The sequence below is a fragment of the Lithobates pipiens genome, unplaced genomic scaffold (genome assembly GCF_037356315.1).
Source record: "Lithobates pipiens isolate NorthernLeopardFrog02 unplaced genomic scaffold, aLitPip1_a1.2 Scaffold_18, whole genome shotgun sequence".
Taxonomy (NCBI): domain Eukaryota; kingdom Metazoa; phylum Chordata; class Amphibia; order Anura; family Ranidae; genus Lithobates; species Lithobates pipiens.
The window spans coordinates 646,724,734-646,738,246 of record NW_027507758.1 but is presented as its reverse complement, the minus strand read 5'-3'; the positions used below and the strand labels follow the sequence as shown (position 1 = coordinate 646,738,246).

The 13,513-nt window shown below is 43.3% G+C and overlaps 2 protein-coding genes and 1 pseudogene across 2 annotated transcripts in view; 1 reads left to right on the top strand and 2 right to left on the bottom strand.

Moving 5' to 3' along the window:
• The window catches only part of LOC143986913 (uncharacterized), a 417,248-nt gene that overhangs the window by 99,305 nt on the left and 304,430 nt on the right, over positions 1–13,513 (bottom strand). The window contains 3 exon segments of the mRNA XM_077485322.1: positions 6,256–6,581; positions 6,684–6,721; positions 7,620–8,174. Coding sequence (XP_077341448.1) covers positions 6,256–6,581; positions 6,684–6,721; positions 7,620–8,174 — 919 coding nt within the window.
• Positions 1–13,513, bottom strand: part of LOC143989546 (uncharacterized) — a 600,653-nt gene that overhangs the window by 566,473 nt on the left and 20,667 nt on the right. The window lies entirely within an intron of this gene.
• Positions 1,219–1,351, top strand: LOC143990660 (U2 spliceosomal RNA; annotated as a pseudogene).

Sequence of the window (13,513 nt, the reverse complement as noted above, 5' to 3'; positions counted from 1 at the left end):
TATTCAAGTCTTATGCCCCGTACACACGGTCAGGTATTCCGATGGAGAAAGTCCTATCGGATTATGTTTCGGAAATTCTGATCATGTGTGGGCTCTAGCGGGCTTTTTCCGTCGGAATTTCCACAGGAAAAAATTTGAGAGAAGGATCTAAAATTTTCCGACAACAAAATCCGATCTGACTTTTTCCGATCGTGTGTAGAGAATTCCGACGCACAAAGTGCCACGCATGTTCTGCAGTCTCTGACCATCTCCTGTACTATGTCTGCAGTCTCTGACAGCCTCATTATTATAACAAAGATTTGAAGAAAAGATCACACCATAGAAAATGGGGAAAGTAGAAAATAAACCCGGATATGAAGGTGAAATTTGTGTACGCGGAACACCTTAACAATTGCCACCATTTTATTCTCCAGGGCCTCTGCTTTCAGAAAATATATGTTTGGGGGTTTTATCTAATCTTCAGGCCCAAAATCCTAATTTTACCATGTGTGCAAAAATAATGGAAAACCAGCTCTGGCAGTGAAAGGGTTAATGTGAGCTAGATGGGATCACTCTGCTGTGGTCACACTCTAAACATTAGAGCTCCCCCTAGCTGCAGCCTGGTAATAACATTGCTAGTAGGTCTATTCATTTATCTGCTACATACTTCCCATCTTTATATAAACGTCTCCTGACATTTAGGGGTCTAATCATAAATAATGTGCATAGCAATTCTTCCGGTAAAAATACATGTACATCCTTTCTGTGTGAATGGGGGTAAAAAACAAATGTTATTAGGCGATTTGCTGTGCTGGTCAAATGTTTGACATTGATTTAAAATGGAAAATATGAATTCAGCCACTAGAGTTTCTTCTGTTATAAATCAATGGTTGGTTTCATTAATTTACATTCTTAGATATGTACTGTACTCATGTAACCATGCCTAACAAAGGAAATTAAAGGGTCTATTTATAAAACAAACTCTGAAAGAATGTGACATGGATTTGCCCACCAAGTATCACACATTTCTTGCCATATTTAAGTTAATACCGTGATTCCTATGATCATCAGATCCATCGAGGGGCCATAATGTGAAATTTTTTCCTGAAATGCCTAAAAAAAGAATGAATAGTACAATACTGCACTATGGGCACTAGAGAGAGAAAAAGATCCTAGGAAAGTACTGTATGAAGGAACATACAACCAACATTTCTCAAGACTGGATTGATCGCTTCTCACATTTTTCCTCAGCCTTTTGGCTAAGATCAAGTGTAGTATCTGTTCTTATCAGTTACCAGGAGGTGGCGCTTGCTTCTGTCCCTGTTCTACGGCTAGGTGGAGCAGGGGTGGCAGTTGCTATGCAAAACCTGCTGGTGTGAAGGTAACCCGGAGCGGTTCGTAGCCGAAAGGGAAGCCTTCTGATGAGGATGGAGAACCACTGGTCGGCGCCAGGGGAGGGGACCCTGGCCTTCTGGCCTGGATTGGGGCAGTTTTAGCTCCGGTCAGTTTTTTGGGAGGGAACGTTGGTTCCCCTTTCTCCCACCGGGGGAACGGCCAGTACTTCCCGAATGTAATTAGGTAGGAGTGATGGGAGCGAGGGTGAGGCCTGATGGCAAAGGGCTCTCACTAAGCTCCTAGATCTCCATGCCTTTCTGGCTGGGGTGGGGGCTGCTGTGGTCTGGGAGGGTCGGGGATGCTTTTGTTGAAAAGCCTATGGTGATGTGCCCCTGAAGTGGCAGTTCAGGGGTGCCTTATGTTCACTGTGATTTAATCACTTTGATGTTTGGCACCCTGGTCATGTCACTATAACACATCTTTTCACACCTGCCTCTAGGGCTGGGCCTTTTGGCTAGGACCAGAGGAATTTTTGATTCCTGGCCGGAGGGCCTGGTCATTGTTTTACACAATGGCCCCTTTTTCACTCTCCCTCTTCACTATCCCTTCCCCGCTTTATTTATTTATTTTATTTCTGTGTGGTTTGTCACATTTTGTGTTGTCATTTGCACGTTTGATGAGTAGGGTGTCGGTCCTCGGGCCAACCATGAAAGTCTTGTGGGAGGGTGGACATAGGCCTTCTGGCTTGGCTTGCCCTCTCTTTGGGGGGTCTCCCTTCGGGGAGCCCCTACCCTAGTACCTGGGTGGGTCTGTTTTGGCAGACCTTCAGGGGAAAGGCGGTCGTCTGGCTTTGGTCAGATTGGCCATGTATTGGTACCTCAGTCCCCGTCTGGAGTCTAACGCCCCGGGGGATCAGGGTAAGGTCCTTCCTTGTGGAGGACAGCAGACACCCATTGCCCGTTTTTTAGTTTTTTTTCACATTTCAAGTTTATTAACTCGTATAAAATACAGTCAAAGCTGAACAGTCCCAGCATTAAGAAATCAAATTCAAGATTTACATATGATATTCAGTCAGAAACATATCGTAAGCTTAAGGCAATGAAAGATGAATACTTCCTGAGGGTAGGGTTGTCTGACAGCTAACTGTAAAACTGCAACGTATAACTGTTGATTTCTTCACAAAGTGTCATTTACAAATTCCAGTATTGTTTTGTCCCCCACTAAGAAAAGAGTAGGTGTGGGAGAATTATATAAGGAAGAGGAAAGAAAAGAGAAAGGACCAGAGAGGTGTGAGCATAGGAAAAGGAATAACGAAAACTATTTTGTGATAGTACCATCCAGTGGCTGCAGCAAGCGGGTGGGGGAACCAATTCAACCTCCAGAAGGTCCATTGCTGTTCCCAGCAATCAGGTCCTGGTATGTTCGCGTGCATCTAAAAGCGAACCACGGTGTCCATGTGGCGTGATATTTATCCACCAAATCATTAGACTGGGCTACCGTATCCTCCATGTCACAAACCTCCCTAATTTGAAAGAGCCATTCCCTGACTGCAGGAACACTCGCCGATTTCCAATAGCGTGGTATCAAGGTTTTGGCTGCATTTAATAAATGTCGAGTCAATGATTTCTTATAACGTCATAGAGAGAAGGTTGTGACATGGAGCAGACAGCACGCCGCGTCGAGTCTCATGGACGTTTCAGTTATGACCCTGATCAAATCCCTCACTGTATTCCAGAATTGTTGGATGGGAGGGCATTGCCACCATATGTGTAAAAGCGTACCAGTTTCCCTCTGACAGCGCCAACATATATCCGAGGCTTGAGGGAACCATTTGTGTATTTTCGCTGGCGTGGCGTACCACTGAGTGAGTAATTTATAGGAGGTTTCCTGTGCTCTGGTGCTCAAAGAGCACTTATGTGCCAGAACACAGGCCTTCCCCCATTGCCCAGCTGAGAGATCCGTCCCAAGAGCCTCAGACCATTGCTCTCTAAGTCTCTTCAATCGTCCCTCCCCTGTATTCCGCAGCCAGGCGTACGAAAGAGACGTGGTGTTTGGAGTTTGTTTTCCTTCCCAGCACACCCTTTCTATTTCCGTGAGATCTCTCACAAAGTGCCCTCTATGGGTTGACCTGTTGGTGTAGCTTCGAATTTGAAGATAAGTCCAGTAGGTCAGATGAGGTAATGAGTTTGCTGCTTTGAAAGTCATGAAGTCCATCAGCTGTGTGTTATGAAAGCAGTGTTTTGTAAGGAGAGGTGTGTGGCGGTTAGAAGACTGGTAGAGGTGTACCTCCATCCCCGGTGGGAAGTCGGGGTTATGACATAAAGGTGTTAGTGGGCTCAATGTAGAAGAGAGTCTGGAATGAAGGGTCAACTGGTTGAAGATTTTAAGAGTGGTGTGAATTAGAGGGTGTTGTTTTAGTGCTTTCGGATATCCGGACTCTGGCACCCAAGGAAGAAATTTCAATGGAATAGGGCTCAACTAATTTTCCAACGCCAGCCAATCTTTGACTCCCCATGACAATGCCAGTCAATAATTCTTGCCACATGCGTAGCGTGATAATATTGTTTGTAGTCAGGCAGGCCCACCCCTCCCTTGTCTTTCGGTAAGGTCAAAAGAGAGTGTTTTATACGGGGCCTTTTATGCGCCCATACAAATTGCGTTTGAATCGCCTGCAATTTTTTGAAAAAGGTCGTCGGAACCGTGATCGGGAGAGTTCTGAACAAGTAGAGTATTTTGGGCAAAATGTTCATTTTGCATATGGCTGCCCTGCCAAACCATGAGAAGTTCCTTGGGTGCCAGTCCTTCAGTTCCCATTCAATGACCTTGAGCAATGGTGTGAAGTTTTTATCGAATACCCGAGAGAGCGTGGGGGTCAGCCACACCCCCAGATATTGGAGTGCCTCGGTCTCCCATCTAAAGGGACTATCAGTCCGAAGCAACCCAAATAAATGGTTCGGTAGACTGATGTTCAGGGCTTCCGACTTAGTTAGGTTAATTTTTAAATTAGATAGGTAACCATATACTGAAAATTCCCGTAATAAGTTGGGGATTGAGATAAGAGGCTTCGTTAGGAAAAATAGAAGATCGTCCGCATAGGCGGCAATCTTATATTCCTTCTGGGCTATCTGAAAACCTGTCACCTCAGGGTTCATCTTCAATAATCTGATAAAGGGTTCCAGTGAGATAATGAAAAGAATGGGTGATAGGGGGCAGCCCTGTCTTGTTCCATTGGAGATGTGGACCGTGTCGGATAAAGATCCATTGATGCGCAGTTTTGCAGAAGGGTTTTTATATAAAGCTGATATCCATGAGATCATTTGTGGGCCCAAGCCAATAAACTTGCAAGTTGCCAGCATGAAATCCCAAGCTACTCTATCGAAGGCCTTCTCCGCTTCAGTAGAGAGGAGAAGGCCCTCGATATTTTGCTTATGGGCCATCTGGATAAGATTAAGTGACTTTGTCACATTGTCTTTGGCCTCCCTCCCCGGCATAAATCCGGCCTGTTCTGGTCCAATTATGGTGTGGAGTAGGGGTTTCAGTCTATTTCATGTCCATGATTTTAGACATAATTTTGACGTCTAGGTTCAAAAGTGAAATCGGTCTATAATTGGAGCATAAGGTCGGGACTTTATTCGGTTTGGGCAGGACAGTAATGTGGGCCTCCAGAAACGTTGGAGGTATTTCTCTGGGGGATGAGAAGGAGTTCAATGCTTTTGTTAGTGGTTTCGACAGGGCGTCCATAAAGGTTTTGTAGTATATCGCAGTATAGCCATCAGGGCCAGGGCTCTTCCCTGCTTTCAAGTCCTTTATTGCCCTTTGGACTTCAGCTACATCCACCGAGTCCTCCAAAAGTTCAGAGTCCTCCATGGATATCCGAGGTAAATTAGATTTAAGTAAGTAGTACTGTATAGCTTGGGTTCTGGATCCCGTCAAATCGTTGGGCCTGTGCTGAGGCAGCAGATTATAGAGTTTGGTGTAATAACTCTGGAAATGCCTAGCTATCTGTTCATCTGGAACGTCAAGTTTGCCTTCCTGGTTGGTTATTCCCACTATGCTATTTCGGTAACGAGGTCCTTTCAACGCTCTCGCCAAGAACCTGCCTGATTTGTCCCCGTGTTCATAATAAATTTTCCGCCGAAAAAATATAAATCTCTTCGACATGGCGTCTAGAATCTGTTGTAATAGTTTCCTAGCTGCTAAGAGGTCTGATGCCGATTGTGTAGATAAAGATTGCTTGTGCAGGGTCTCGAGCTTCGAGATTTTGTTCGCTATGGTGCTTATTTCAGTTTCCCTTTCTCTCTTACGCTGAGAGCCCATTTTCATTAAAACCCCCCCTAAGTGTGCATTTGTGGGCCTCCCATACCACCAAAGGGTCCATGTCCTGCGTAGAGTTAAGTGTGAAGAATTCCCGTAATTGGGAGGATATCTCGGGCAGGAATTTGGGACCTGTCAAAAGGGATGAGTTCAACCTCCAATTTAAGGGTTTGGTAGTGTGTTGTCGTCTGTTTGCAAGGGATATCGGGGCATGATCAGAAAAACTCTGGACCCCTATTTCTGCTCCGGTCAATAGGTGAATGTCCTTGCGGGAAACAAATAAATAGTCTATCCTAGAGTATTTAGCATGCGGGGCGGAATAAAATGTATAATCCCTACCCTCCGGGTGGAGGGCCCGCCAAGAATCCAGTAGGTGTAAGGAATGCAAGAGTCCCTTTATCTGTTTCAAGATTTTATATGTGACGTGGGATTTGCCCGTAGAAGTATCCATCAAGGGGTTAAGGGGTAGGTTAAAATCTCCCCCCAGGATTGTGCATCCGGTGCTAAACCCTTCCAGTTCCCTGACTATTCTCCTGCAGAAGGATAAATGGAGTTTGTTAGGAAAATAAACATTGGCCAGTGTAATAGGAAGCCCCTTATAATGGCCCTTAAGAAAGAGAAATCTACCGTCCGTATCCGTCATTTTTTCTAGGAGAGTGAAGGGTGCCTCTTTACTAATAAGAATCGACACTCCCTTCGTTTTCGCTTGAGCGTTCGTGGCGTGATGAGCCTCAACAAAGAAAGTGTCGGTGAGTCTGGGTATGTTATTCGTCCGGAAATGAGTCTCTTGTAAAAAGACGAAGTGTGGCCTACCTTTCTTGAGTTCCCGTAGAAGAGATGATCTCTTCTCTGGTATATTCAGGCCCTGCACGTTGTGAGAGATCACCACGGGGTTCCGCCCCAGTGCTGAGTACGCCATGACTCTGGAATCCGTAGACTCAGAAAAATAATACCTGTTTACAAAGGCAATACAGAGTATATTAAGCAATATGAAAGCTTTAAGGTTCATAACCTGGACCCTGAGACACTGCCTACAACCACTGGAATGTTAGAACTGGTCCTGTATAGATAAAGTAGGGAAGAAAGTGAAGAGCTAGGGAGAGAAAAGAGGAAAGGACAAGGTATCAGTGCACTACCTCTACAGTAGGTATACTGTGAAAAGGTTTCAAGTCGTGAGACCGACAGAGTCTAAGCGATCCCGTCCATCCCACTGTAGAGAGCTAAGGGAGGCGAGCGGCCGAACCAGCCGTCAGCCATAATTCACTTTTTTTGGAGATGTGCCTAAAGTAGCCCCTCCGCACCAATGCCTATTATTAGCTAGGTGGCCGAACATTATCATAAAACCTTTAAGGTAACAAGATGTTAAACATTGGAACAAATAATACATTTCAAATTTAAAAAAGGTAAGAACAAAAGAACCCCCATATAGAAGGCAACTGAGTGATTACCCACTATCACACCGTATTTTGGCACCCACAACCCACTACCCATTGCACGTTTTTGTGTTCACTCTTGATGTGTGGGCACTTTTTTTGGCACCGGGTGGAAGTTTTTGGGTGTGTTTTGCACGCCCTAGGCTTTTATAAAAAATAAATAAAAAAATTGTCCAAAAACTATTTTAAAAACAAATCTCTAAGTGTTTGTGAAATCTTCCACCACAAAATGTACTCAGCCAATGAGAGGTAATGACTCAATTTTTATTTTTCTCCTGCTATCAGTGGCCAACACGGTACAACACTTCATCCATGTCTTTGGTGATCTCTGATCTCCTTATCAACTGTTTCTTCCATGATGAAGATCAGCCATGGAGTATATCTGAGGTGTATATCAGGGTGTGCTTCTTCCCCACATGAGAGCTGTGATGTCCAGCAACATTCATATAGAAGACATTTCCCGCACTCAAGGCACTAATACACCTCAAGGGTTGTGTGGGGTCCCTGATGTACAGGAAGACAGGACTTCAGTGAGGAGCAATTCCTTCACTCAGGACAGGAATACGGCTTCTCCCCCGTGTGAGATCTCCGATGTCTGGAAAGATTGGACATCTGTGAAAAACATTTGCTGCACTCAGGACAGGAACACGGCTTCTCCCCCATGTGAGATCTCTGATGTCTGTAAAGATTGTACTTCTGTGAAAAACATTTCCCGCACACAGGACAGGAATACGGCTTCTCTCCTGTGTGAGATCTCTGATGTTTGTAAAGGTAGGACTTATATGAAAAATATTTCCCGCACTCAGAACAGGAATACAGCTTCTGCCCCGTGTGAGATCTCTGATGTCTGTAAAGATGGGACTTCACTAAAAAAAATTTCCCACACTCAGGACATGAATGCAGCTTCTCCCCCATGTGGGATCTCTGATCTCTGTAAAGATTGCACTTCAGCGAAAAACATTTTCCATAATCAGGACAGGAATACGGCTTCTCCTCAGTGTGAGATCTCTGATGTGCAGAAAGACTGGACTTCTCTGAAAAACATTTCCCACACTCAGGACAGGAATACGGCTTCTCCCCTGTGTGAGATCTCTGATGTGTGGAAAGACTGGACTTCTCTGAAAAACATTTCCCGCACTCAGGACACGAATGCAGCTTCTCCCCCGTATGAGATCTCTGATGTCTGTAAAGACTGCATTTCAGCGAAAAACATTTCCCACACTCAGGACAGGAATAAGGCTTCTCCCCCGTGTGAGACCTCTGATGTATGGAAAGAGTGAACTTATCAGAAAAACATTTCCCACACTCAGGACAGGAATGTGGCTTCTCCCCCGTGTGAGATCTCTGATGTTTGGAAAGACTGGACTTCTGTGAAAAACATTTCCCACACTCAGGACAGGAATACGGCTTCTCTCCTGTGTGAGATCTTATATGCACAATAAGATTGTATTTAGAATGGAAACACTTCCCGCACTCAGTACAGGGAAAGCTCTTCTCTGTTGGAAGGACGGCCCCGTCCCGCACAGTCTGAGGTTCCTCAGGATAAGAGGAATACGATGGTCCATCTACACTGTGTGGTGCCGGATGGACATTTGAGGTAGTCGGGTTTTCTCCTGGACTATACTGTGTGATGTCCTCATCTTCTACTTTACAGTCTGGAGACAAAGTGAGACAATCCTCTGAGGTTTTCCTCATCTCCCGTCCATCTACTAAAATACAAATACAAAGATTATTACTAGACATGAGCTGATTGGTTCCTGCTGTGCTCCAATCAGATCATCAGATATAAAATGTCCAGCTGGTAGGAAATGGGTGTAACAAAAGAGAATACATATTATGTGTATATATAGCAGTGGGGGGAGGGGAGAGAGCAGAAGTCAGGACTATGTAATGTACAACATATTGTATAAGATACAACAGATAGGACTATATAGTATCAGAATGATGTAATGTACAACATAGAGTATATAGTGCAGGGGTCAGGAGTATGTAATATACAATATAAATTATACAGTGTAAGGGTCAGGACTCATAATATTGGTATTCAGTAATCAGTGGAAGATGAAATGATTACATGAGACAAGTTGCAGAGGTCCCACACCGCTGCCTCCCATCTCCTGAGACTGCACTCAGTGACTTGGGTCTGAGACTATACAGACATATCCCTCCACAGCCAGCAGACAACAGAACAAGTAATCCTGGGGGGATTGTTACATATTAGGTGAGGTTGAAAAAAGACACAAGTCCATAAAGTCCAACCTATGTGCACCCTCATATGCCAACCTGTATCTGGGGGGTTGGGAACGCAATCTGTTCCATCAAGAAGATATACAGACTTTTCTTGAGTCTATACCAGCCTGGTGACGATTTATAGATGATATTTTCTTTATTTGGTCAGGCACTAAGGATTCTCTTCTATTATTTTTAGAAAGCTTAAAGGTCAAGAGTTACAATTTAAAGTTCACTTATGAACTTAATCAACACGTCCTCACTTTTTTAGATATCCAAATTGTTGTAAATCAGGATGACCATATTGGAACGACCCTGTATATAGGAAACCTTCTGCGGGGAATTTCTTGCTTCATCCGACCTCTTCACACCCAACAGTTTTGGTAACAAGTATACCTTATAGCCAATATCTGCGTCTCAGACGCAATTGCAGTTCTGATGTTGATTTTAAGAAGCGCCATCTTTATATTTGCGTCTGCAGCAATGTGGCTACAGCCGCAAATGTTTAGAAAAGGCCTACCTGAAGGCCAAAAATCAAAAGAGACAAATTCTCCTACATGGGGGTTTATGTAAGAAGTCACCGCCAGGTGTCCGGTTTGTCACTACTTATTCAGGACAACACAAACAAGTAAGGAAGATTATTTCCAAATACTGGTATCTCTTGATGGGGGATGAGAAGGTTGCCAAACATCTAAATTTGTACCCAGAGATTACCTTCAGACGCTCCAAGTCACTTAAAGACAAATTGTTTCAGAGCCACTATATCTCTCCATCACATATTTCCTAGGAAGTACATAGTGGCACATGGCTTTGCCACATATGCAATTTTTGCAGGTACATTCAAGCAGCTCGATCAATTATTTTACCGAATGGACGAATATTTAAACCCAAGTTCACTGCCAACTGCCAGTCTATGGGCATTGTATATATCATGCAGTGCCAATGTAATGCCTTTTATATTGGCAAAACAAAAAGGCCCTTCTTTTGCCGTATTAGAGACCATGTTTTTCTTATTTTTAAAAAAACTTATGGAAACCCCTATTAGCCGTCATGTTGGCTTGAATCATAGGTTTGATAATACAAAAATGCATTTTTTTGCATTGGAACATGTTCCACCAAGCCCTAGAAGGAGGGATTATGACAGGATTCTCCTTCAACGAGAAGCTAAATGGATTTACGAGTTGTCAGCATTAAAACCCCTTGGACTCAATGATGCCATGAGTTATAAATGTTTTCTGTAGAAAGAAAGAATTTTAAAAAAGAAAAAACTTTGTGTTTTTTTTTTTGCTGTCTGCATAGATTTTTTATATCCAGTGCCTAATACCAAATCATTTTTGTTGAATTGATTGATGATGATCGATCCCTTTGAATGATGAGCCCATTATCCATCTTTTGTTTTGATGGAGGACCACATGGGCGCCCCAGGGCATAGTGGGATTGGGACAAGGAATCAGTTGTGCTGTTCCCCCTGTGCCCTTTATAACAGGTTTTGTGGCACGTCTATAGCCATATCTATATTATGTATATTCTTATCAACAACATTGCACCATACTTTTTTAGAGCTTGGGTATAGATAATGTTATTTTCCAGTACTCAAGATGGTGCGAGTGGATATGCACACTCTTGACTTTTGTTTATCTTCCTTTACTATGAGTGTCGCGTGTGCGTCTTCTGGGTAGTGGGGATGCTATGAGCGTCGCGGGTGCATCTTCCGGGTATTGGTGATGCTGGATGCGTCATCCCCGGAGAATCTCTCTCATTGTTTGTTGACTGAATGAGCGCATGCGCGCTTGGCTCTAGGCGTGCCGCTGTTTACGTCATGCACTTTGAATGAGTGGATTGGTTGTTCAAGCGAGCCTATGCCTGTAATGCCCCCGCAGCCCGGTGTTGACGTCAGATGCCGCCGGTCTGGGAGGGCTACTTAAGCGCGGGTCTTTTACCACTTTGGTTCTGGCGGGCTCCAGGCGTACACTAGAGTGGATTGATTGATTATCCGTCGCTCTGTTTTAGCCCTAATTGTGCATCGGTAAAGGTATGTGTTTTCCAACCTGTAGCAAATGAAATAATGGGACTTTAATTAAATCTCTGATCCAGGGCATCGCTGCCTGATTTATGAAACATATATCTTTTATTTGATTTTTCCTGTTGGTGGGTTAGTTCCACCCTCATGTATCGGTTATGATACCAGCCCAATTTTCATCTACAGTTTGATTACTTCTGTCTTGAATGTAGGATTCCTCTGATTCAATTCCAGCAATTCTCAACTTGAGGTATATATAACATATTAATACTCTATTTTCATGATCAGCCCTGTTGGCTCCTCTATGATTCTCTACATATTCTTTTAATTCATGTCCCATTATTATGATCATTTATTGTCTTCTGATAGGTTCAGTATCTATGCTAGCAGCCCTCCTGTGCTCCACTTATATGAGCTCACACTATTGCCTGGGGATTCTGAAATCTAATATTCAGTTTGCTGGCCAGCATTGGGACCGGTCCACATATATTATTCATTTTTTGGCACGTTTTTGGTAAGATTCTATGCAGACCTATTAAATCAATTATACTATTTACAATAGTAATTAAATTAAAAAATTCAACATCATTATCTATCATGTATGTATGTAATAAATGATTGGAGTTGTTTCAATTATAGTTACATTGTGGAGCGGAATATTTTATGAATTTATTGATATATGTATGCATAATTATGTGTTCTATATCTTTTTCTTTGATTGTGTTTTTTGTGTATCTATTACTTAGTTCATTCATATACCGTAACACTCCTGAGGAAGCTCAATGAGGGAAGCATGTTGAGTGGTATATTGTGTAATGACCAGCTTTTTGTGCATTGTTGTAATATACTGAATGCACTATTATTGAAAATGTCAATCATTGTTTTATTGTCTGTAAATAAAAATACCCATTTTATGTTATATGCTCCTTTTTGATTTGATCTAATTTATTATAATTTACCTAGCACTTTTAAAATCCCGGGGTTCTGTGGACCCCACTGTCCCCTTTTTCTGTTTGTATATTCACACTCTAGGGATGTGGTGCTAATCTTGTCTGGGTTTACCTTTGCTCTGCTTTTTCCAACCTATGTGTATTACATTGTATATCCTGTATGTTGTGGTCATTCAGGTGATTATCAAATAGTTTCTTGAAACTATCGATGCCCCCGCTAAGACCACCGACTGTGGAAGGGAATTCCACATCCTTGCCGTTCTTACAGTAAAGAACCCTCTACATAGTTTAAGGTTAAACCTCTTTTCTTCTCATTTTAATGAGCGGCCACGTTTCTTACTACACTCCCTTCTGCAAAAAAGTTATGTCCTTATTGTGGGGTCACCAGTCCAGTATTTATATATTGTGGGGTCACCAGTCCGGTATTTATATATTGTGGGGTCACCAGTCTGGTATTTGTATATTGTGGGGTCACCAGTCCGGTATTTGTATATTGTGGGGTCACCAGTCCGGTATTTGTATATTGTGGGGTCACCAGTCCGGTATTTGTATATTGTGGGGTCACTAGTCCGGTATTTATATAATGAAATCACATCCCCTCTCAGGCGTCTCTTCTCCAGAGAGAATAAGTTCGGAGCTCACAACCTTTCCTCATAACTAATATCCTCCAGACCCTTTATTAGCTTTGTTGCCCTTCTTTGTAGTCGCTCCATTTCCAGTACATCCTTCCTGAGGACTGGTGCCCAGAACTGGACAGCATACTCCAGGTGCGGCCGGACCAGAGTCTTGTAGAGCCGGAGAATTAACATTTTCATGATCCCCTTTTTAATGCCAATATTCTATTTGCTTGGTTAGCAGCAGCTTGGCATTGCATGCCATTGCTGATCATCTACTAGGACTCCCAGGTCCTTCTCCATCCTAGATTACCCCAGAGGTTCTCCCCCCAGTCTATAGATTGCATTCATATTTTTGTCATCTAAATGCATTATTTTACTTTTATTTACATTGAACCTCATTTGCCATGTAGTTTCCCCTCCCCCATTCATTGTTCTGTCAGAGATCATGCTATACCTGGGCATGGGGTAGAAGATCCAAAGAACATGCCCAAGGTGTCTAGGTAGAGCAACATCTATGGTGAAAAATCAACCTTTTGCTGCCAGCTGAACCCCAGAATCTCCATAAATGCAGTGTCAGGTCACCTTGAGGCCAGGTGACAGATGCACACCGTAGGGATCAGGAGTGCACCGCAAGGT